Here is a 20,825-nt window from a genome sequence, read left to right as displayed (position 1 = left end):
TCCATCACCCGACACAGCCAGTAAGGTTTGTCACGTAAACAGTGCGCCAATTAGTTACTTCTTCAGCATCATCGGGCGATTTGCCAGACGGATTGCTTCAGGTGCATTGCTTCACTATTCTGGCAAATCGCCCGCTGATGTAATTACTAGCGAAATGTCGTACAACTCAAATTGTAAATGTTGTGGATTTACTCTCCAACACACCGGTGGGCTGAAGTAGTCACTAATTGGCACAGTCTTTACGTGACAGTTCTTACTGGCTGTGTCGGGTGGTCGAGTGTTACGAGACATACTTAGGCGATCTAACCCAAAAACCTTTATTATGAATAAGATCGGTCGCGAAAGCCTACGTGTTAAACTCTTTTTGTTTTTAACGCCAGCGTGTTCTGCAATCTCTCCACCCGCTGCGCACACCGGCAGGACGTGTCGGTCGCACCTCAAGCGGACACTGTTACAGAATCGTGACCAAGGATTTCTGGAACGATAGCATTCCCGAATACTCCATCCCAGAAATGCTGGTATGGCTCGCATCGCATGCTGTCAACCTCGCTCGGCTTAATTGTTCTCTCCGGCTCGGTCAAACCGTCCGGTGTGTGCACACGATGCTGCGACGGTGTCTTGCACTCCCCTGACATCTTTCCTGCTTGCTAACGTTTGTCACGTTGGGCCCACGCTGCGGTTGAGGGCGATGGCTTGCATTATTTATCCAGGCGCGCGGCATATGCAGACGCTCGTCACAAAGGCAAACGTATTCCAAATTGAGTCGGATGGTAATTCGGTGTCCCGAAGAGAAGTACCATGGGAATGTGAGAGCAGTAGGAATTTCGTCTTGGCCTATGTTTCCAATGATAGTCCTGTGGTGTTTTCTCTTAAATGATAAGCACATTTACCCCTGGGTGCACTATAAAACCTAAATGTAGAAATGTGATTCGAGGACTGGAAATGTGAAGAGAGCAGTGCTCATATTTCAAAAATGGTCTTTTTTTTTTAAGTTACAGTTGATGAGCGTACCCCCCCTCTCCCCCAAAGGTGCGAAACTCCCAAGTGACCAGCGACGGACAGTGCGGGCGCTATTTAATGGGTGATAGATAAAGAATGGATACGTGTCTCGAATTTAGCAAGATTGTAAGAACTTGGGGAAAAGAGACGATAAGGAGGGAATTCCGAAGCGGAGCTGTGTGCGGGGAAAAACATCGGAAAGAGGTGTTGCTACCTGCAGTGAATATATATATGTGTGTGTGTTGAACTTCTTTCGCGCCGTACGTAGCCAACAGTGCTAATGGGAGTGCGGCGGTTGAACGCAGCCTGATGGACTGCGTTCTCAACACGGGGAGCGGAATCCATGGGCGAAGTTCACATGAACGGTAGCCACGGTCGAGCGGCAATACTCGCTGGTGGTCGTGTAAATGTTAATTAACAGATTGCTCTGCATGGTGCTCCACAGTGTCCTCTAGTCTCCTCCCATAGCTCGAGAAAACCCACACATTGTAACTCGTATTGGCCCAAACATCCTAATGCTGCTAAATTAGCTGCAATTTGCGCAGTTTGGATTACACACAGCAGCATTGCCTCCTACTGCTTCCTGAAAATGAGTCTTAAGACTCGAGCTTTCGTGGGTAAACAGTCTCCAGGACACTATGGGAACCTCATTTGCCAGTAAAAATATGATAATTGGTTCTTTACCCTTCTATCTGGCAACAAAAGAAGGGTAAAGAACCAATTATCATATTTTTACTGGCAAATGAGGTTCCCATAGTGTAGATGCTTGCCCCGAGCTCTCATACTCTGATGGTGCATTGTCTTTGAGTTGTGCGCCTTTTGGCGTCATCTGGTCCAACCCATATGAGACTAGGCTCTAAGGAAAGCTGTCTCGGGTGTGGATCAATCAACTTTAAGGACAGTGCACATTATCAGAGTTATGTTCTTTTGTTTGTATTATGACTGCAGGTATTGCGGTCTATGCAAACATGACTCCTTGTAAAAAGGTGTCAGTTTTGTTGCCAGATAGAAGGGTAAAGAACCAATTATCAGTCTCCAGGACAATTATTTGTCAAGACTCTGGACGCTTGCTCTTTCATGAAACAGGATTTCGCTTGATGGGTTAAAGGAAATTCTGTTCTTCATCTCGGGGACGGTGAAATTCTTTGCCTAAGGCTATCGGAGACTCGGAATAGCGTTGGTATTTTAAAATCTCATCTTAAAAAAAAAAAATTCACCGGCCCTTTTCAATGGTTGATTTTTATTATTCAGGAGTCGTTCATTTTTTGTTTGTAAATGTATTCTGTTTTTGATTGTACAGCGCTCTGGGGTATTTGGTTTTTTCGTTTGTGAAAAGCGAGAAACTAAACAAAATGTGAATGTTGTTACTATTATTATTCTTGACAATGGGAGAGTGATAATCATGTGACTGACTGGAGATGAGCGCGTGCCCGGAGTAGATCGGTGCTGAGTGCTGGCGTATCGGTGGTAAATCTGAATAGTTGACACGTCCTGTATTCTCCTTGGATATAAGAGGCACTTTTATTCCCCTGTATTTGAAACCAAATATTGGGGGGGGCGGCGGTGGGGGGGGGGATGCTTGTTGCATTCTGTTAGGTGTGTGTGTGTCTGTGAGTATGTCGGCGAGTCTTTGACACTTGATGTGGCCCCGGAGTGCGCTTGGCTTGGCTTGGCGGCTGCTGTTGTTGTGCGAGGGCACAATTGTACGACTTAATTGACACCGGGCGCAAGTTCGGGGTGCGTCTAACTTTGCGGGGAGCGTCTTCCGATCCGAAGAGCACGGCCTATACACCACAGCGCTGATGCTGCTATGTTGTGCACGCGCGCGCCCGTTGTGCGCCGTATCGCTGCTGCCCGCTGCCGCCCCGATGCTGCCCAGCGCTGCCCACTGGAGAGCACGGTGCTCCGGGTGAAGCAGCTGGACCTGGGAGAGCCCAAGGCGATGCTGGCGCTGGCGTTGACTCCGCCAAACCTCTCCAACATCAAGCGCACGGTGCTGCTGCTCAAAGAGGTGCGGCCACAACACTCCCCCCCCCCTCCACTACTCCCACCACTCCCCCCAGCACTTCTTCCACCGCTCCCCCCTCCACTACTCCCACCACTCCCTCCAGCACTACTTCCTTCGCTCCCCCCAACACTTCTCCCACTACTCCCCCCAACACTACTCCCACAGCTCCCCCCTTCACTACTCCCACCACTCTCCCCAGCACTACTCCCACCACTCCCCCCAGCACTACTTCCACCGCTCCCCCCACCACTTCTCCCACCACTCCCCCCAGCACTACTCCCACAGCTCCCCCCAACACTACTCCCACTACTCCCCCCACCACTCCCCCCACCACTCCCCCCACCACTCCTCCCACCACTCCCCCCACTACTTCTCCCACCACTCCCCCCACCACTTCTCCCACCATTCCCCTCACCACCCCCCCCACTACTCCCACCACTCCCCCCCCCCACCACTCCTCCCACCACTCCCCCCCCCCCCCACTACTCCCACCACTCCCCCCACCACTCTCCCCCCCCACTCCTCCCACCACTCCCCCCACCATGCCCTCACCACTCCTCACTCTACCCCACTGCGCCCCTCTCACCCCAGTGTTAATTCACCCAAAGGTTTTATTTTCTCTATCACGGTCATCGTCATCTTTGTCTCGTTGTCGGCGAGTCCTCTGTTAACCCTTTCATCTGCAATTCCCTCCACCCCCCGTCATCCGTGCTGCAGGAATCCCTGCTGCCATGCATATCGAGACTCAAGAGCTGCCCGACTGAATTGATTTAGTGACGTGATTAGAGGCCACGTCACACTGAGCGAGTCGAAAATGTTAATTGGCCATCTATGTCAGAAGATTTTATGAGTTCGCCAATTGGCTGGCCTGGTGAATTATGCACCTCGCACACGAACATTTAATGACAATGGGTGGGATTAATTGGTTTTTAATCACGGCCGCAGATTAATTACAGGCCCGAGAGGTACGAAACGCCAAGCGGGCCAGCAACAATGGGCACACTTTTAAAGTTGTAACCGATAAAGGTTACAACATGGGACCTTTCTTGCCAGTTTCAAAGTATAAAAATAGGTGTTACCCTTTCTGGCAATAAAACAGTTGTGTTAAGATGTTCAAACACCAAACGGAAACCTTTTTGCAAGAAATCAAGTCTGCATTAACCACACATACTTGTGGTGAACATGCAAACAAAAAAGTGTTCTGTTTTATTGCCAGAAAGGGTAAAACCTATTCTTATACGATGAAGGTCAACACTTCATGCATTGAGGAAGGCTATAAGAAATTGGGGGGGGGGGGGAAAGAGGTGGAGGGGGGGAATTCCAGAGTTGAGCAGTCCTAGGGAAGCCATCTGCTTTAGGAGACTCGGTTTGGGGACTGACGAAATTAAAATCCACAGACTGGGTGCTCACAGGCACTCTCATGAGTGGAAGTCGCTTGCGACGGAGAGGCGGATGGACGGTGGCGTTGTGATTTTGATGCAATTGTTGCCTTGACCAGAGTGGATTAAGAGAGGTCGTGTCCAGTTTTTTTGCAGGCGGTACGTTGTCTTCTCTGCCCTGTCCACTTGGTACAGAATTCCTCTTGATGGTGGGGGGAGGGCAGCGAGCTTTTGTATCCCTGTTGACTTCCCCACAAAGTGGTGGCTATTTTATCGATCCCAGAGGGATGATGGGCTAAGTTAAACCCCCAAACCAGGCTGATTTCTCTCTATCGCTGAGCCGTCTGGCAGAATTCTTAACCGCTTGGTGGTATGTATGTATGTTTAACTTCTTTCGCACCGTACTTAGTCAACCATGCTAATAATGGTAAAAACCTGCCTTCTGTTCGGGTCTAAAAGCCTGCATGGCAGTCACATGTCCAACAACATCTAGTTTCCTGGCATGTTAATGACCTCGCTGGGTATACAGGAGGTCGTGGGTCCGATCCCGACCCAGACGCCTGTATATTTGGAGTTTGCGTGTTCTCCGTGTGGTCATGTGGATTTTTCTCCGGCTCCTCGGGTTTTCTCTCGACATTTAGAATCGCCATGCGTTTAAAGTATTTGGCTGCTTGAAAAAAAAATTCCACGCGATAAGCAACTTCAATGCGCTATGATTTGTGGCCAGGTCGCTTCTGAAAAACAGCTATGTTAGTTCAGTGGGCCTTGCCTGGTGAAAAAAAAAAGTTGTTTACGTGACTCCAGTTGGTTAGCTGCCCTTTTTGCTGAGAAGTGAGGCATTGATTGGATGGATGCCGGAGAGCTTTGGGGCCAGCGGCGAGGCATTCCGTTTGCGCCGCACACGCCACCGTGGAAGCTGCATTCGTCTGCGTATTGAGTTAAAGGCAACGTAATTGAGATAAGTGGCCTCGGCAACATCGCGGGCCACATTGGTTATCTGTCATTTTTCTGCATTTGCATTCAGCGCTGCCTCCACTTGTTCGGGAGCGGAGGGGGGGGAAGGGAAAAGATAAAGAACAAGCGGGTGATCTTGAGAAATTTCCATCTCAAATATTCGTTGGTTTTGCATCCATTCCCTTGGTGGCGTTCATTTTTACGGGGGAATTTTTTTGTGAAAAGAAAATCCTCATGAGCCAGGTGTCTGCCGTATTTTTGTTTACGAACAAATGCAGGTTTTTTTCAATTGTGTTAACGTCCCATTGGACTTGAACGTTAAAAGCTCTCTAGTTTGTTAGCACACCGTTCGCTCGCCGTGTTACACGCCTGCAGCTATTGATGGATATTTCCACGCTGTTCTCATCTGCTAATTATTAAAAATAAAATGCTTTAATCAGTTGTGGTAACATGTAGAGAGGCTTTATTTCCTGTAGAGTAGAATGCCAATTTTTCAACAGTTGAATTTCCACTAAAGCATCAACTTGGCCCAACATTTACAAAAAAAAATCCATTAACAAGGTTATTTTCATTATTTCGCAAATATCACACCTCTCATAATAATTGTATAAATTTTGATTTAAAGCTTTCATGACTGCAGGGATTCATCTTCTTGGTTCTTTTGGTAAAGTCACGTAGAATGGAAATAATAAAATCATAAAAATATAACATAATCAAATAATTCTCACGACGTTTCGGCCACAACGCAAGCAGACGTCCTCAGGTGAAGAACAGGTCTGTCGAGAAGACAGAGTCTGAATGACACGTCCTGGGCTTGGAGCGTCTATTTCAGCTGGGAGGGAGGAGGAAGAGCGCCTTGACAAAAGAATTTGCATATCAAGAGGATTTTTTTGCATATTAATGTAATATTACACTACGTGTTATTCTACCCACCCTACTGCACACCACACTGCTGCATATTCACCATACAACTACGAATTTTAGCATATTTATGGGAAATGCAGATATGCGACTAGTACTACTTGTGAAATGCGTAGGAGGTTTGGCGGGGGGTTTAAAGTCAAGCACTCGTGTGCTTGTTTGTGATGCTGCTGCTGCAGTGTAAATGGTTAGCAAACTGGAATTTGAAATCCAGAGGCTGCCGGATTGCAGATTCTATCCAGCAGAATGAACAGGTAAAACCACGCTTAGGCGGATCGGCAGGTTGCGCGTGGTGGGGTAAAGTGTGGGTACGACCACCTCTTCCAGGATGTCTGAACTGCATGGGAGAGTAGGTCACGGTCCCCTATAGTTGCTATTTGTAGAGCTTCTTCTCCTGGAGCCCCTTCAGCCAGCGGAAGCATGAGCAGGCAATTGCAGGGTGGCGCTTTTTACCTTAAACTTGCGTGTTCATTTGTATGCACTTGAGAGTACGTATTTAAATGTGTGTGTAAATGTATATGTTTATATATATATATGTATTTCTGGGTCTGTCCGGTGACCACCTGCAGCGGGCGTTCGGCACTTCACGTGACCTTAAAGTGCACATAGCCTGGCACAAGCGCCGTGGAGATGTCACCGCCATTTATTGGCGAATGGCAGCTGTTGGTGCTGTTGTTGTTGTGCGCGCTTCTCCTCGGTGTGACCTCGCTGGCACTGGTGGATTGTGACCAGCCATGTCCACGGTGGGCAGAGCCGTGTGTGCACGCGCTCGTGTACTTGCGTGTGCGTATGCACTAATTGTCCCAACAGTCTGTTAAAGCCTATACGGGGATATTTGTGTTTGTGCTTGCATGTGTCCGTGTGTTGGTGATGGGCAGTTGTGGTTCAAGTGGGGAGAGTAGCCCATACCTGGGCAGTGTGCTCATGACCGGCTCCGGTTTGACAACAGAGGTCTCACTCTTATTCAATCGAGCGACATCTTTTCATCGGCTGCGTAATGCTGTGTGGAAGCTACCTGGTCTGTCGCTCCACACGAAGCTTCGGGTCTTCTCGCCCACGGTCATGCCCTCCCTTCTCTATCTTTGCGAAAACGTGGAACCCCCCTAATGGAACAACTTTGCCGGTTAGAAACATTTAGACTGGCCTGCCTACGATCCATCCTGAGTTTAACCACGCTGGATTGTGTGAGGAGCTCACAAAGTCCCATCAGTGAGCTGCTCCAGCAGGCAAGGCTGCGTTAGCTGGGTCATGTAGCCCGCATGCCCAGTCACCGCATGCCTAAACAGCTTTCGGCCAGATAGAGGGAGCTAAACGGGCAAGGCACGGGCTTGAGAAGAGATGGAGTGATGGGGTACAAGAGGATGTGGAGCTGAGTGGACTTGCCGATGACTGGTACCAGCGGTGTCAAGATTGGCCTCTGTGGAGGACGCTTCTGGGCAGTTGGAGGCAGTCGCCCTGCAGTAACAACTGAGGGCAGAGGAGTGACGTTCACAATAACGAACGGAGTGCCGGGTGGCTAAAACATAGCAAGTTGGCACAGTAGGTGGCACTATAGTGGGCACAAATGGTGCATTGGCAGTCATCTCAGTCAGTCAACCCATGGCACCTGGGTCTATCCCGTGACCTGCCAGCGGGCATTTGACACTTCACTTGGCCTTAACGTGCACATAGCCTGGCACAAGCACCGTAGTGACGTCACCGCCACTTTGTGGCGAATGGCGGTTGTTGTTTTGTGTGTGTGATTGAGCGTGCGTGCGTGTGGCCCGTGCATGTGTACGTGCGTACTTGTGTGTGTGTTTGCACATGCATAGGTGCTCGCTAACAGCACTTGCCCCAACAGTCTGTGAAGGCTACAGGGGGGGAGGGGGGATCTCACTCTCTTCATTTGCCCATGCATACGTGTGTTTGCGCGTGCGTGCGTGTACCCGTGCTTGCCGTGGGCGCGACCCGTCCCGGCGCAGGTCGGCGCCCTCACCATCACGATGGCGGACGGCAGGCTGAACCCGCACGACGGCGAGCTCACCACGCTGGGCCGCGTCCTCGCGTCGCTGCCCATCGACCTGCGCCTGGGCAAGCTGCTCGTGCTGGGGCACGTGTTCGGCTGCTTCCACGAGTGTCTCATCATCGGTGGGCCGCTCGCGCTCCCGCACACGCGTTGCGGCCACGCTTGAAGTCGTTCACGCGTCAGATCCGTCCGTCGGTCCCGACTGTCCGTCAGAGGGGGGATGGGATGGTGGGGGGGTGAGTGGGGGTGAGTGGTGGGTGGCAGCTTAACCCTCGTAAAGGTGACCCAACGTGAACAAAACTTGACTGAAAAGTAGCGTTGCTCTCTCTGGTTCTTCACCCATTTATAGATGGTCAAATAAAATTCAAAACTAGTTTTTTTTTTTCTACTGCTTTTTGGGTTTAGTTTGTTGTCCTTCCATCGCACCTCCGATTAGCACGGTTGGCTACGTACGGTGCGAAAGAAGTTCAACATGCATAGATACAAACTGATCAAAGTGCTGCCCAAAACTTGGAGCCGCAAACACATATTGGAGAGCGATAATCTAACACGCGTTTGCATGATTGTACTTTCTGGTCTTGTATCGGGTTAATGCTTCGGCCGTGTGTGTGCCGCTCTTTGTCTCCATGCCGCTTTTAAAAAATTAACCCATAAAAACAAAGTTTTTCACTCTAAATCCTTTATATGCGTGGCGGCTAGAGTCCTCTCGTCCTCTGGCTTGAGATGGTTGCCACCTATGGGTCAGATGATTGTCTGCCAGCATTAAGCAATTGGTAATTAAATATTAAAAAAAAAAATTCCTAAACAGTGTAAAATTTTGGAAAAAAATTTTCACTAAAATTTATTGTCACGCACAACGAGTCTGTGTGGAAAATGTCAGCTCGATTGGATCACGGGAAGTGTGTTAAAAAACGACCGAAAGATTTGCACGGTCGTAAGCAAGCAAGCAAGCATGCAAGCAAGCAAGCAAGCGAACTTAATATAAAGGATTTAAAAATGGGGCCAATATGAGCAAAGCTTTCTTGTAAAGTTGCGTTGCTGGGATGGTGAATCACCAGATGCTTAGTCCAGCGAGTGTGTTGTAGAATTACTCGGATGCCACTACCCCCCTCTTCTCTCTGCCAAGGCTATAATACGACTGGTTAACTGCACACGTGTCCACCCTCGTGACCGCCCAGCATGGCCGTTGAAATAATGGGGCACGTTTTTTGAATCTCCCTGCCGGCCTCTGTCCCACCCAGCAGTGTTAATGGGTTCACCACAGTCGGTCCCATCAGCAGGGCACATGACGTGGTGGTGGTGGTGGTGGTGTAAATTGTGGTCGTGTAGCAGTCAGCGCGCCGCGCTATGAACCTGGCGACCCGAGTTCGATTCCCGCTCACGGCCAACACCAGTGACGATTATCTGAACCGGTCCTGGGCCTCCCCTAAGTCGGCTCGGCCTCAAATGATTAGCTGGTGCGGTGTGTAAACATCGCCACTGGGGAGACAAAGGCGGCCGGACGTGGTGCTGGCCACCCACCCCATCCTGCGCCGTGCCGGCCTTCAAAGGTGCTTGCTAACAGCACTTGCCCCAACAGTCTGTTCATGCTTTGTGTTTGATGTGAATTGTGCTTTACTCGCATCTGTTTCATCTGGCCAGTGTGGAACAGTAGGCCCAAAGCGCACCCTCTACAGAGGGGCTATTTTGTGCTCCCTCTAGCGGAAGGCCAGCAGCAGTGCGAGCGAGCGAGCCATTGTGCGGGGGCGTTGTGTCATCCTTAAAGCCACAACGGAATAACGATTGAGGAATCGGTAAAGGGCTCGCGCGCGCGAGCGAACCCGGCGACGCGATCGCGACGGCTCGCCAACCTCGCCCGTCATCTCGTCCCCTTGCAGCCGCGTCGCTGTCCCTGCAGAGCACGTTCCTCACGCCGTTCAACGAGATGCTGAAATCCTTCCGGTGAGCGGCTATGGAGCGCGCGAGCTTGGGTTATTCGTGCGACTCCTGTCCGTGACCTCAATGGATGTTGCCATCCCAGTTAGGGGTCGTCCATGAATGACGTCACGCGATTTTGGACCCCCCCCCCCCCAAAAAAAAAGTGCTACAAATCGCTTAAGCTATTGTCATTGTAGTGCGTATTTAATGTGCGGCTGCAGTCTGATGTTGTAGGAGAAAACATTTATTAAAACGTCTATTTAATTAAGTAGAACGTGTTGTCTATATTTATTTAAAGTTGCGCATTTTGACGTGAAGTCACATTTCTCAACCCCCCCCCCCCCCCTTTCATCACACATCGTCACAAATGTCTGACTCCCCCCTAGGTGCGTGACGTCATTTATGGACGGCCCCTTACCCTTGAGAGGGCTTGTCCAGATATAGGAAATTTTAACTTCTCTTTTTACGAAAGAAAATTGAACGGCAATGATTGCCAGTGTCAATTGCCCTAAAGAAGGTGGAACGCAGGGCGATTGATTGTGTCACTTAAGAGGCAAAGGCTGAACTTGAGAAGTACTATGATTAAGTGTTAAACAACTAATTCTTAAACGTGCTCTTTGTTTTTCATCTCAGCTCATTAGGCCGATGTCCAGTTATCGACTGGGAATCCTGCTCTAAAATCTGTGATGGCTTTTTTTTTGCACTGTTAATTCGTTTTAGTGCAGCCATCTGTTGATTCAATACAGTGCACGCACGTACAATTAATTTATAAAACGTTGCATTAGCGGATGCGTTAATTAACAGTTTTGACAAATACGATGGCTCTCTGATGGCCAATTTTTTTTTCTGCCCTCAGCTGAGTGCTTCCCGCCGCTGCTGCTGTTACGTAGGAATGAATCCGGACGTCGCTGGGTTATCGGTGATGGGGAGGGCAGCGTGTCGCTATTTAATGACGACAAATTAACCTCGCTGGCCTTTCCGTTCCTCGAGGCCGCTCTGGGAAAATCCCAGAGCGAACCCATTTTGTTAATGGCAGCAGATTGTTAACCCCATTTCGATGACGTTACGTGTACTTTATCGGTACCGAGGCTCCGACTAGGCCCACGTGGGAGGGCGTGTGGCACAGTTTGGCGCCGGCTATCGTAGAGGGCGGTCGTGCCGCTACGCCTCTCTGCGGTGAGTACAATGTCCTTTAAAAACAACGGCGCGACGCCTCTCTAAATAAAATGTGGAACGGTTGAACCCTCTCGCCCGTTCCGAGGGGGGACACCACCCTGCAAAACTTGCGGTCGTCTCCGACCAGGAAAGGGTTAATTGACGTTTCGCTTTTTTTGCTCGGCAGAGATGCCGATGTCTGCTGACGCTGCTGTGCTGGGCTGGTGTGTGTTGCATGCAGGCACAAGCTCTCCTGGTCCGATGGCTCCCACAGCGACTGCTTGGCTGCAGTTAACGCTTACAAGGCGAGGTTTATTTTCACCACCACCCTCACCTTTTACGTTTTTTGTTTGTTTGATTTCGCCACAGCAGCATCGGGGGGACCCATTGCCGACTCGGCCGTCCGCTAACCAAGGTTTACTTTTGCAGGAATGGAAGCATTGCAAGGAGAGTGGAAAATTCAGGACTCACAAGGTGTTGGATTTTTCTTTCACACACTCATCCGAATGATAGCACTTTGTGAAAGAACTCTCCGGTGTGTTGCACAATTCACGTTGCGCGAGCTACGGTGGCGCGCGCGCGCGCGCGCGCGTGTAATCCAGGGCTTGTCGAACTCCGCGACGCTCGGAAGCTTTGCCGCTCGGTAATCCTGCAACGATTCCCCCAGCGCCCACCACGTGGTCCCATAAATTGTCACCAATTCAGAGTCTCAATTCAATGCGAGAAGCGTAGATTCTATTTTCGCATTGTGCGCCGAATGGGGTCCCGTGAACACTTGGCATACAACACATATGGGGAATTCAAAAACATTGGTCCTTGCGCAGTTAGATACGTGTATCGTGAGCTTCGTGATCAATATCAATTCGACACATCGTTAAAAGCTCACTGCTTGAGCAGAGGCGTCCCAGCCATTGCCTGCGGCCGTTGTTTTTGCACCGGCTGTACCGACGCCGCACAGTCGCGATCGAGTCATTGTTCTTTTCCCCAACGTCCTCGTGATGAAGGTGGAGAAAAAGTGGGGGTTGGAGAAGATGATCATTGTCCGCCGGATGCACGAGGTGAGCTGGATCGAGGGCACGCGCCTGCTTTGCAGACTCCGGTCCACATTTTCGTGTTTACCCGTCAAACCCGCGATGTTCCCAGACCGGGTTTTAGGTTTCCGGCATGCGTGCGTGCGGTGCAGTGCGAAGAGGTGGTTGTTTTTTTATCGTTTTGTTTCCCCAGGTGGACGAGCTGATGGAGGAAATACAGAAGCGGCTGTTCAAATTCAACATCCGTTTGGACAAACTTGATGGCATGGAGCCGCCCGACAAATACGACCCGTTTGTCCTGAAGGTTCGGATCCCGGCGCTGAGTTCCGCCGCTCGATAACGCGGCGCGGCGGTCAGCACGCCGGACTGGCTTTTTGAGGCCATACTCTTAGCTTTTTTCCGGTAAAGTCACGTAGGTAAAAAATACAATTTAAATTAATAAAAGTGATAATAGTAAATAATAATAAAAGTAATAATAGTAAATACAGTAAATCTGGCTGTGACGGTCCCACCTGATGACGGAGACTTGTGTTGCCTCCGAAACGTCGTGATTTATTATTTTATTTCTATTATTACTTTTATTCATTTTATTTTTTACCTACGTGACTTCACCGAAAAAACCTAAGAGTATGATTCCTTGCAGTCACGAAAGCTTCAAATCTAGATTTTTTGAGGCCAGTCGACTCGCTGCTTTTTTCGAGAAGCCGTTTTGATCACGAGTGGCTGCCCCAGATTGCGAACACGCAGGATTTTGACGGCGCCGACAGACCTTGTTGTTGCGAATCACCTTGATTATAAGGAGCTGACGTGTCTTGTCAGTGTTTTGTTTTTGTTGTGTACGCGTGTGGCATAATTACGTTGCTGCCGTGGTATAGTAGCCCACCGGAATTCAGAATCGGAATATTTATTCTGACTGGAGGTAGAATCCGATGAGCTACAAAGCCGCTTTTCACAGATGTCCATTCAGGGTGGGTGGGAACGTAACAACAACGATAGGAGTTCAATGTACAAGAAAGGAAAACAAATCACCCAAACACTTACAAAATAAAACTAAACTATCCTACCAGACAAAGCCCACCGAGGTATCAACTTATTAATTGCAGCCGATAGGTCGCCGGTTCTATTCGATCTTGCAGCGGGACAACTGAAACACTAGGCACATGTTTCAATCTCCACCCCCCTGCCACATCTATCCTCCACCCAGCAATCTGTCTCCCCAGGACAAATAAATGGGTTGCAACACAGTTGACCGGGCGGTCGCATGTGCCCGGGGTGTAAAGTGTGGGTAACTCCCCACCCCTTCCAAATACGTCTGACCACTGTGGAAGAAGAGTGTAGGCCAAAGAACCACCCTAGGGAGGCCTGTCTACAGCTCCCACTCGTGGAGGCCCTTTCACCAGGAGCGGCGGTGACGGAGGAATTGCGGGCCTGCACCTTTGACCCATACGTAGAGGCACAAGCAATGTTAACCGCTGGCGTGGTTTACGCCTATTGGAACGCCGTATTTTTGGCGCCATTGTAGTTTTATTTATTTATTATTATCAATCCAGAGGTAACCGTCCGAGCCGAAGCAATTGACCGAGCGGCGGGAGTGTTGGATGGTTTTACCGATGATGACCGCGGGATCGCTTTCGCGAAGCGTCGCGTAAAAACGCCCCGCTGTGGCCCCCTCAAGTTTTACGGTTGCAACCGACCCTGCTAGAGAACCACACCCAGGAAACCAACATCCCGAATCCCATCGGGGGGGTGGGGCGAGGGGGGTGGAGAGCGTGGGGAAGGGACTGTGTTTTCTCTTGATTTGTGCCGTCCCGATCAACACGCGTGGATTTGAGGCAACACACACACACGCACGCGCAGGTTAATGACACAATTCCGAACCGTTCAGGACCATTAAACTAAAATAAGAGGGCACGGAGGGTGGGAGGGGGGCGTGGGGGTGGGTGGGTCGCCCCACAAGAAACGGAGGGGGGGGTGGCTGACAGTCGAGAAGAAGAGCGACATGGTGGGGGTGGCCAACCGTGGAATTGAGCGTGTGCGAGACGGCGCGTTCACCATGGAGATGGAGCAATGAGATCGGCTCGTGCACAGGTGCTCCGTGGATTGTTACATCGCCGGAGCGTGAGAATTGAGGGGGGGTGGGGGAGGTCTTCATCCAGCATTGGATTGATCATGGCAAGAGCTGTCCTGAGTGGGTTAGAGTGTTTGCGGGGTTTGTTAAACCGACAGCGCAAGCGAGTGGAATCCTCTTGAGTTGCTGCGGCGCAAGAATTTGAAGGGGTGCCGTGATCGTGACACTTCAGTGAGGGGGAAGAGATTCGCTGCCCCTTTAACCGGAGTCTGCGGAAAAAATTACTGGCAATGAAAATATCTCCCGTAAATTATTGAAATGGGAAAAGTACAAAAAAAAGGTCTGCGGGCGTGAAATGACCTTCCGTAAAAAAATCGGTTTGCACGACTTCTCTCTCGCAGGTGAATTGACAGCAGATAATAATAATACATTCGTTCTTACTCTTTGTTTTTTTTTGGTAAAGTCACGTAGGTAAAAAATAAAATAAATGAAAACAACTAAATTAAATCACGACGTTTCGGAGGCAACACAAGCTTCCGTCTTCAGGTGGAACCGTTACAGCCAAAGTCGCTTGCTACGGTTCCACCTTGTGATTTAATTTAGTTGTTTTCATTTATTTTCTTTTTTACCTACGTGACTTTACCGAAAAAACCAAAGAGTATGAATCCTTGCAGTCACGAAAGCTTCAAATCTATAATTAATACATTCGTTGCCGTGTTTTGGTGCACTGTGGGTAGCTTAGGTAAATTAAGGCCACTTCTGTATAAATACACATCAACAGAGCTTGGTGGACAACTTTTTGTGTCAGATCTGGCCGAGTTCCCTCTTGTTTGTGGCTCACCGTGCCACTGAACCATTCTTTCTCAGATTGAATGAAATCTGCACGTAACACATTCAAAATTATTGCTTTTATTTGTTGTCCACAGAATGATTTTGTTCCATTATAGTGGTGAGGCACATTACGTGTATTCACAAATGGTACATCGGTAAAAAAAAGTACGAAGAGCGCACGTTCTGATTCATAATCAACGTTTTTGGGTTAGATCGCGTTATTTATAAATGTGTCGTAACCCTCCACCACCCGACACGGCCAATCAGCAAAAAAAGTGTCACGTTGACAAAATACAAATTGTTCACTGCTTTAGCCCACCGGTGTGTTGAAGCGTGAAACCACAACATTTACAATTTTTGAGTACTGTGACGTTTCGCTGGTAATTGCATCCAGCATCATCGGCCAATTCGCCAGAATGGTGAGGCTCTGCTCTTGCTCCCGGTCTTAAGAGAGGCCGTTGGGTGTGAGCCCGAGTACTCGTAACGTGTCCGATGGGTTGTGCGTACCGCGCGTTGTCTCGTGCACGCATTTCTCTCCGTCCCCTAAAACGATTTGGGCTCATTTGTTGGGCCGGATTCGTTGGCCCGGCTCGCCAAGTTGTCTTAGCGATTGAGTCTCTCACCCTCAATAATACCGGCCGCTATAATACACGAGTCAAGCGACATAATATAAACCCTTTCCCGTTCCGAGACATCTGCAAGTTACAGGGTCGGTGTCCTGTTTCACCGCAGAATCTTGGAACACGGAAGCGGTTCGCGTTCATTTTATTCAGAGGGGCAAAGCACCTTTGTTTTTAAATAGAATCTTGGAACACGGAAGCGGTTCGCGTTCATTTTACTCAGAGGGGCAAAGCACCTTTGTTTTTAAAGACATTGTACTCGCCGCAGAGGGAACTTGCCCCGAGGGAGGACGTCCACCGCCGGTCGAGAGCGACCGAGAGGGATGGCGACGGCTTGGAGAGGGGCGGGGGGTGGGAGGGGGGTCCTCATCGAGCAGCGGAAAGATGATGGCTGATGATTTACATTTTTTTTTGTTTCCGTCAATTGAGAGTTTTTCGCACACGTAGCTGGAGAAATGTCCCGAGGCAGCCTGCTGTGTTGGTTAAGGGGCCCCCCTTGTGTTCCTCAAGCGCGTGGTTGTGGGGTCTGCCCATGCAGGTGGTGTTGGCCGGAGCCTTTTACCCCTTCTACTTCGGCTGCTACTCCATTAACGAGGTCAGCGCTGCCAAGGAAATGAACCTTCATGACCCCAAGACCACGGTCAAGGTACCAGGGACCCCAACCACCACCCACCCACCGCCACCATAGAGATTTGGGCCTGAACTTTTGATTTCATGCTGGAATTGAACTTGGAATTACGAGAAATGATTTTGCTTTAACTGAGTGGCAGCAATATGTTGACATGTATTGATGAGGGTAAAGCACTGTTGTGCAAAAAGAAGAGCGTAAAATAACAAAATGTGATGTCGTTTTGCCTCATATATTTTTTTGCCATATACAAACCAGCCGAGGCAATGCCTGGACAAGAGGAGACCAGCGGTAGTGATTGTGTTGATGGTGGTGGTGATGATGATGGTGATAATGGTCGTGGATCGGGGTGGAGATGGTGGTTATTGATGACGGTGATGATGCACAACCCCAGAATTGTATCCTCATGCAGCGGATCATTTGGCCTTACCAGGTAAAATAACCAAAAAATAGTTGAGTTTTTAGATTATCATTTTTTTCTCTCAACTATTTGGGGACCACCTGTAGCGCCGGGAGATGAGATCCGTGATGCTGCTACCCTGGAGTTTGGCGTCCCAGCATCTGCCCCCCCCCCTTCCCCTTCGTGTTGTGTGCCGGTCCAGCTGTGGAACATGCCTCCCAGGGGCCAGTGCTACACCCAGCAGCTCAGCGCCGCCCTGGGGGATTGTGGCCGTGGAAAAGCAATCTACTTTGACGGCACAAGGTGGGAGCCTTTTTCAGAGCCAATAAATTACCCTGGGGGGGGGGAGGGGGGGCAACGTCACGTTTAGTGTCGCGTCGTGAACAAGAGGTGGGGGGGGGGGGGGCGTGTGGAGCGGTGTCCGGTTTTGGTTTCGTGTCGGATTATTTGGATGGCGCCACAGTGGCTAGGAGATACTTTTAGGGGTTTTTTTCGGTAAAGTCACGTAGGGAAAAAATAATATAATAATGAATGATAATTAATCAATTAAATCACGACGTTTCGGAGGCAACACAAGTCTCCGTCTTCAGGTGGGACCGTCACAGCTAAATTGACTGTATCAAGTGATTTAATTTATTTTCATTTATTTTTATTTTATTATTTTTTACCTACGTGACTTTACCGAAAAAACCTAAGAGTATGAATCCTTGCAGTCACGAAAGCTTCAAATCTAGAATAGCTAGGAGATGTTAACTCCCTCGCCTTGGTATACAGGAGGTCGTCGTGGGTTCGATCTCTCTCCCTGTGGTCGTGTGGATTTTTTTCTCCAAGTCCTCCGGTTTTTCCTCCACGTTTAGAAACATGCCTTTAAGAGCATTTGACTGCTATACATTTTCACACGATTATAAGCGACTTTGTTGAGCCATCATTTGTGGCCAGGACGCTTCTGAAAAAGAGCTACATAGCTCAGTGGGCCTTAACCTAGTAAAATAAAATTTTTTTATAGTTTAGTTCTAACACGTAGGCTTTCGCGACCAATATTATTCATAATGAAGGTTTTTTTAGTTAGATCGCGTAAGTATGAATGTGTCGTAACCCTCCACCACCCGATACAAACCAGTAAGGTTTGTCATGTGAACAGCGCGCCAATTAGTTACTACTACAGCCCACCGGTGTGTTGGGGAGTGAATCCACAATTATAATATGTTGTGGATTTACTCTCCAACACACCCAAAAACCTTCATTATGAGTTTAGTTTTAGTTCATTTCCTCGACTCGTAAAACAAAGTTGAGCGTAGCTTGTGGCTCACCCCCCGCGTTTTTGATTTTGAGGTCGGACTCATTTCTTTCGAACTGCTTTTTGTGATTAAGTTTGTTGTCCTTACCCTCCCGCACCTCCGATTAGCATGGTTGGCCACGTACGGCACGAAAGAAGTTCAACGTACAGCAAGCACACGGACTAACAGCCAGGCTCCTCGCGTGCCCCCCTCCCTCCCCAAACTCCCCTCCCCCGCCACCCAGGGTGTTCATGGAATTTCAGCGAGACCCTGAGGAGCACACTGCGAGCGTGCTGCGGGCCGTGTACCTGGCTCTCAAGATGAGCCAACTGCGCATCCCCATCCGGCTGAAGCTGCTGCACATGGAGGACAAAGACATGGACCTCCAGGAGGCCACGAGGATGAATCCCGTCACCGGCCTCAATACGAACAGGTCCTGGCGAGGTGGCACCATCACGCCCGCCAGTACCACGCTATTTTAACTTTTTATTTTTAAATCCTTTATATTAAGTTCACTTGCTTGCGCGCTTACGACCGTGCAAATCTTTCGGTCGTTTTTTAACCCACTTCCCGTGATCCAATCGAGCTGACATTTTGCACACAGACTCGTTGTGCGTGACAATTTCTTTTTGTGAATTTTTTTCCCCCAAATTTTACACTATTTACGTTAAAAAAAATTATATTTAATTACCAATTGCTTAATGGTGGCAGGCAATCATCTGACCCATAGGTGGCAGCCATCTCAAGCCAGAGGACGAGAGGACTCTAGCCGCCCGTTTCAAAGACCAATGTGGGCTGGGTTGTGGCCCATTGAACACGCATATAAAGGATTTATAGTGAAAAACTTTGTTTTTACGGGTTAATTTTTACCAGATAAGGCCCCCAACTGAGCTGCGTAGCTCATTTTCATAAGCGACCTGGCCACAAATGGCAGTTCGGCGAAGTGGCTTACCGTCACGTGGAAGTTTATTGCCAGAAAATACTCTAAAACGCACGTTGATTCTAAATGTAGAGGGTAAAAACCCGAGGATTCGGAGAAAAATCCACACGACCACGGGGAGAACATGCAAACTCCAAATATACAGCAGGCGTCAGGGTCGGCAGGATCCAACCCACGACCTCCTGTACACCAGGCGAGGTGGACGACAGAGGACAAATGCCGACAAGGCCATTGCATCGCAGTGGGGGATGTAAGTGGCGAGTCATTTGTGGGTTGGGTAAACATGCCACTCAAATGCTAGGCCTACTCTTTACACCCTAACTAACCACACCAGTTACTCGTGCTTGCCCTCTCATTGATCGCATGTTAACGAACTCGAAAAAAGCCGCAGATGCTAGCTCCTGTCACTGATCTTAGCCCGAATAAGCTATTCACTCGTACCAACCCTATCACTGACCCTAAACATGCAAGATAACCAGCCACTAGTACGAGCCATCTAACTGTTTAATTCCAACCAATTGGCAAATGAGTCGCTCGTATAGGCCCTCTCATTGACTTTAACCTAAGCCAACTATACAATGAGTCACTACTACGACTATCTGTATCACTGACTCTAACCCAAACAAACTAGCCAACCAACCGCTAGTACATGCCCACCCAAGGGGAGGCCGTCTCCGCTGAGCGCTTCGTGTTCCGGGTGTGTGTGTGGGCGTGGTGCCGGCCTTCATAGGGGGTCCCTAACAGCACTTGCCCCAAAAGTCTGGTATAGGCTATACGGAGGATCTTTGTATTTGCAGGTTCTGGGGAGCGGTAGTGTAGTGGTTAGCGCGCTGTACTACAAATCCGTTGACTAGAGTTCCATTCCCGCTCACGGCAAACACCAGTGTCGATTATTTGAACCGGTTCTGGGCCTCCCTTAGGTCAACTCGGCCTCAAATGAGTACCCGGTGCGGTGTGTAAACATCGCCACTGGGGAGACAAAGGCGGCCGGCCATGGTGCTGGCCACCCACCCCCTCGTGTGCCGTTGGGCGCCCTCTATAGGTGCTCGCTAACGGCACTTGCTCCTCCAGTCTGTAAAGGTTATACGGGGGGTCTTTGTTGTGCAGGTTCTGCTGCGACATACAGAGCCAGAAGCTGATGGAGAAGACCCAGACGCTGGCGGGCTTTTGGCTCATGGTCTTCATCACAGAGGTTGGCATGAGACCGGCTCGCAGCACAGAATCTTGGCGCTCGGCGACTCAAGCCACATTGTTAGCACGGCAGCGCCAAAAGGATCGCGAAAGGAAAAGCGCAGTGAAGGACTTGACCGACTGCCAGGAACATTTCCCTTCATCCAGTTAGCAGAAATGTTGTGAACTATTAACCCGCACCCCCCCCCCCACCCCGAGTTTACCCGGGTTGTGGATGATCCGCGCTTGTGAAAAAATAAACATGCCTTCGGCTGAACTGTAACTCATCGGATTCCTCCAGTATAAATCAATTTGATTCTGTTCGATGCGCTTAGCTCTGGACGGTGCCCGCTCGACCGCGAACACGTCGGAGCTCCGTACGGATGCATTCAATTCGCTGCCATAATTCTAGATTTGAAGCTTTCGTGACTGCAAGGATTCAAATTCTTGGGTGTTTTCGGTAAAGTCACGTAGGTAAAAAATGTAAATTTATAAAAGTTAAAAAAAATCACGACATTTTCT

At 49.4% G+C, this 20,825-nt stretch overlaps 1 protein-coding gene across 1 annotated transcript in view; it reads left to right on the top strand.

The window, feature by feature from the left end:
* The window catches only part of TDRD9 (tudor domain containing 9), a 66,896-nt gene that overhangs the window by 24,020 nt on the left and 22,051 nt on the right, over nucleotides 1-20,825 (top strand). Inside the window, exons 14-25 of the mRNA XM_078864251.1 lie at nucleotides 421-518; nucleotides 2,879-3,010; nucleotides 8,223-8,388; nucleotides 10,144-10,207; nucleotides 11,580-11,643; nucleotides 11,768-11,812; nucleotides 12,343-12,396; nucleotides 12,563-12,673; nucleotides 16,427-16,534; nucleotides 17,119-17,219; nucleotides 18,438-18,626; nucleotides 20,241-20,325. Of these exons, the coding sequence (XP_078720377.1) occupies nucleotides 421-518; nucleotides 2,879-3,010; nucleotides 8,223-8,388; nucleotides 10,144-10,207; nucleotides 11,580-11,643; nucleotides 11,768-11,812; nucleotides 12,343-12,396; nucleotides 12,563-12,673; nucleotides 16,427-16,534; nucleotides 17,119-17,219; nucleotides 18,438-18,626; nucleotides 20,241-20,325 (1,217 nt within the window). The remainder of the gene's footprint in view (nucleotides 1-420; nucleotides 519-2,878; nucleotides 3,011-8,222; nucleotides 8,389-10,143; nucleotides 10,208-11,579; nucleotides 11,644-11,767; nucleotides 11,813-12,342; nucleotides 12,397-12,562; nucleotides 12,674-16,426; nucleotides 16,535-17,118; nucleotides 17,220-18,437; nucleotides 18,627-20,240; nucleotides 20,326-20,825) is intronic.

Source organism: Lampetra fluviatilis, chromosome 18 (genome assembly GCF_964198595.1).
Source record: "Lampetra fluviatilis chromosome 18, kcLamFluv1.1, whole genome shotgun sequence".
NCBI classification, from domain to species: domain Eukaryota; kingdom Metazoa; phylum Chordata; class Hyperoartia; order Petromyzontiformes; family Petromyzontidae; genus Lampetra; species Lampetra fluviatilis.
The sequence above is the reverse complement of the archived record's forward strand: the minus strand, read 5'-3'. Positions and strand labels throughout refer to the sequence as shown.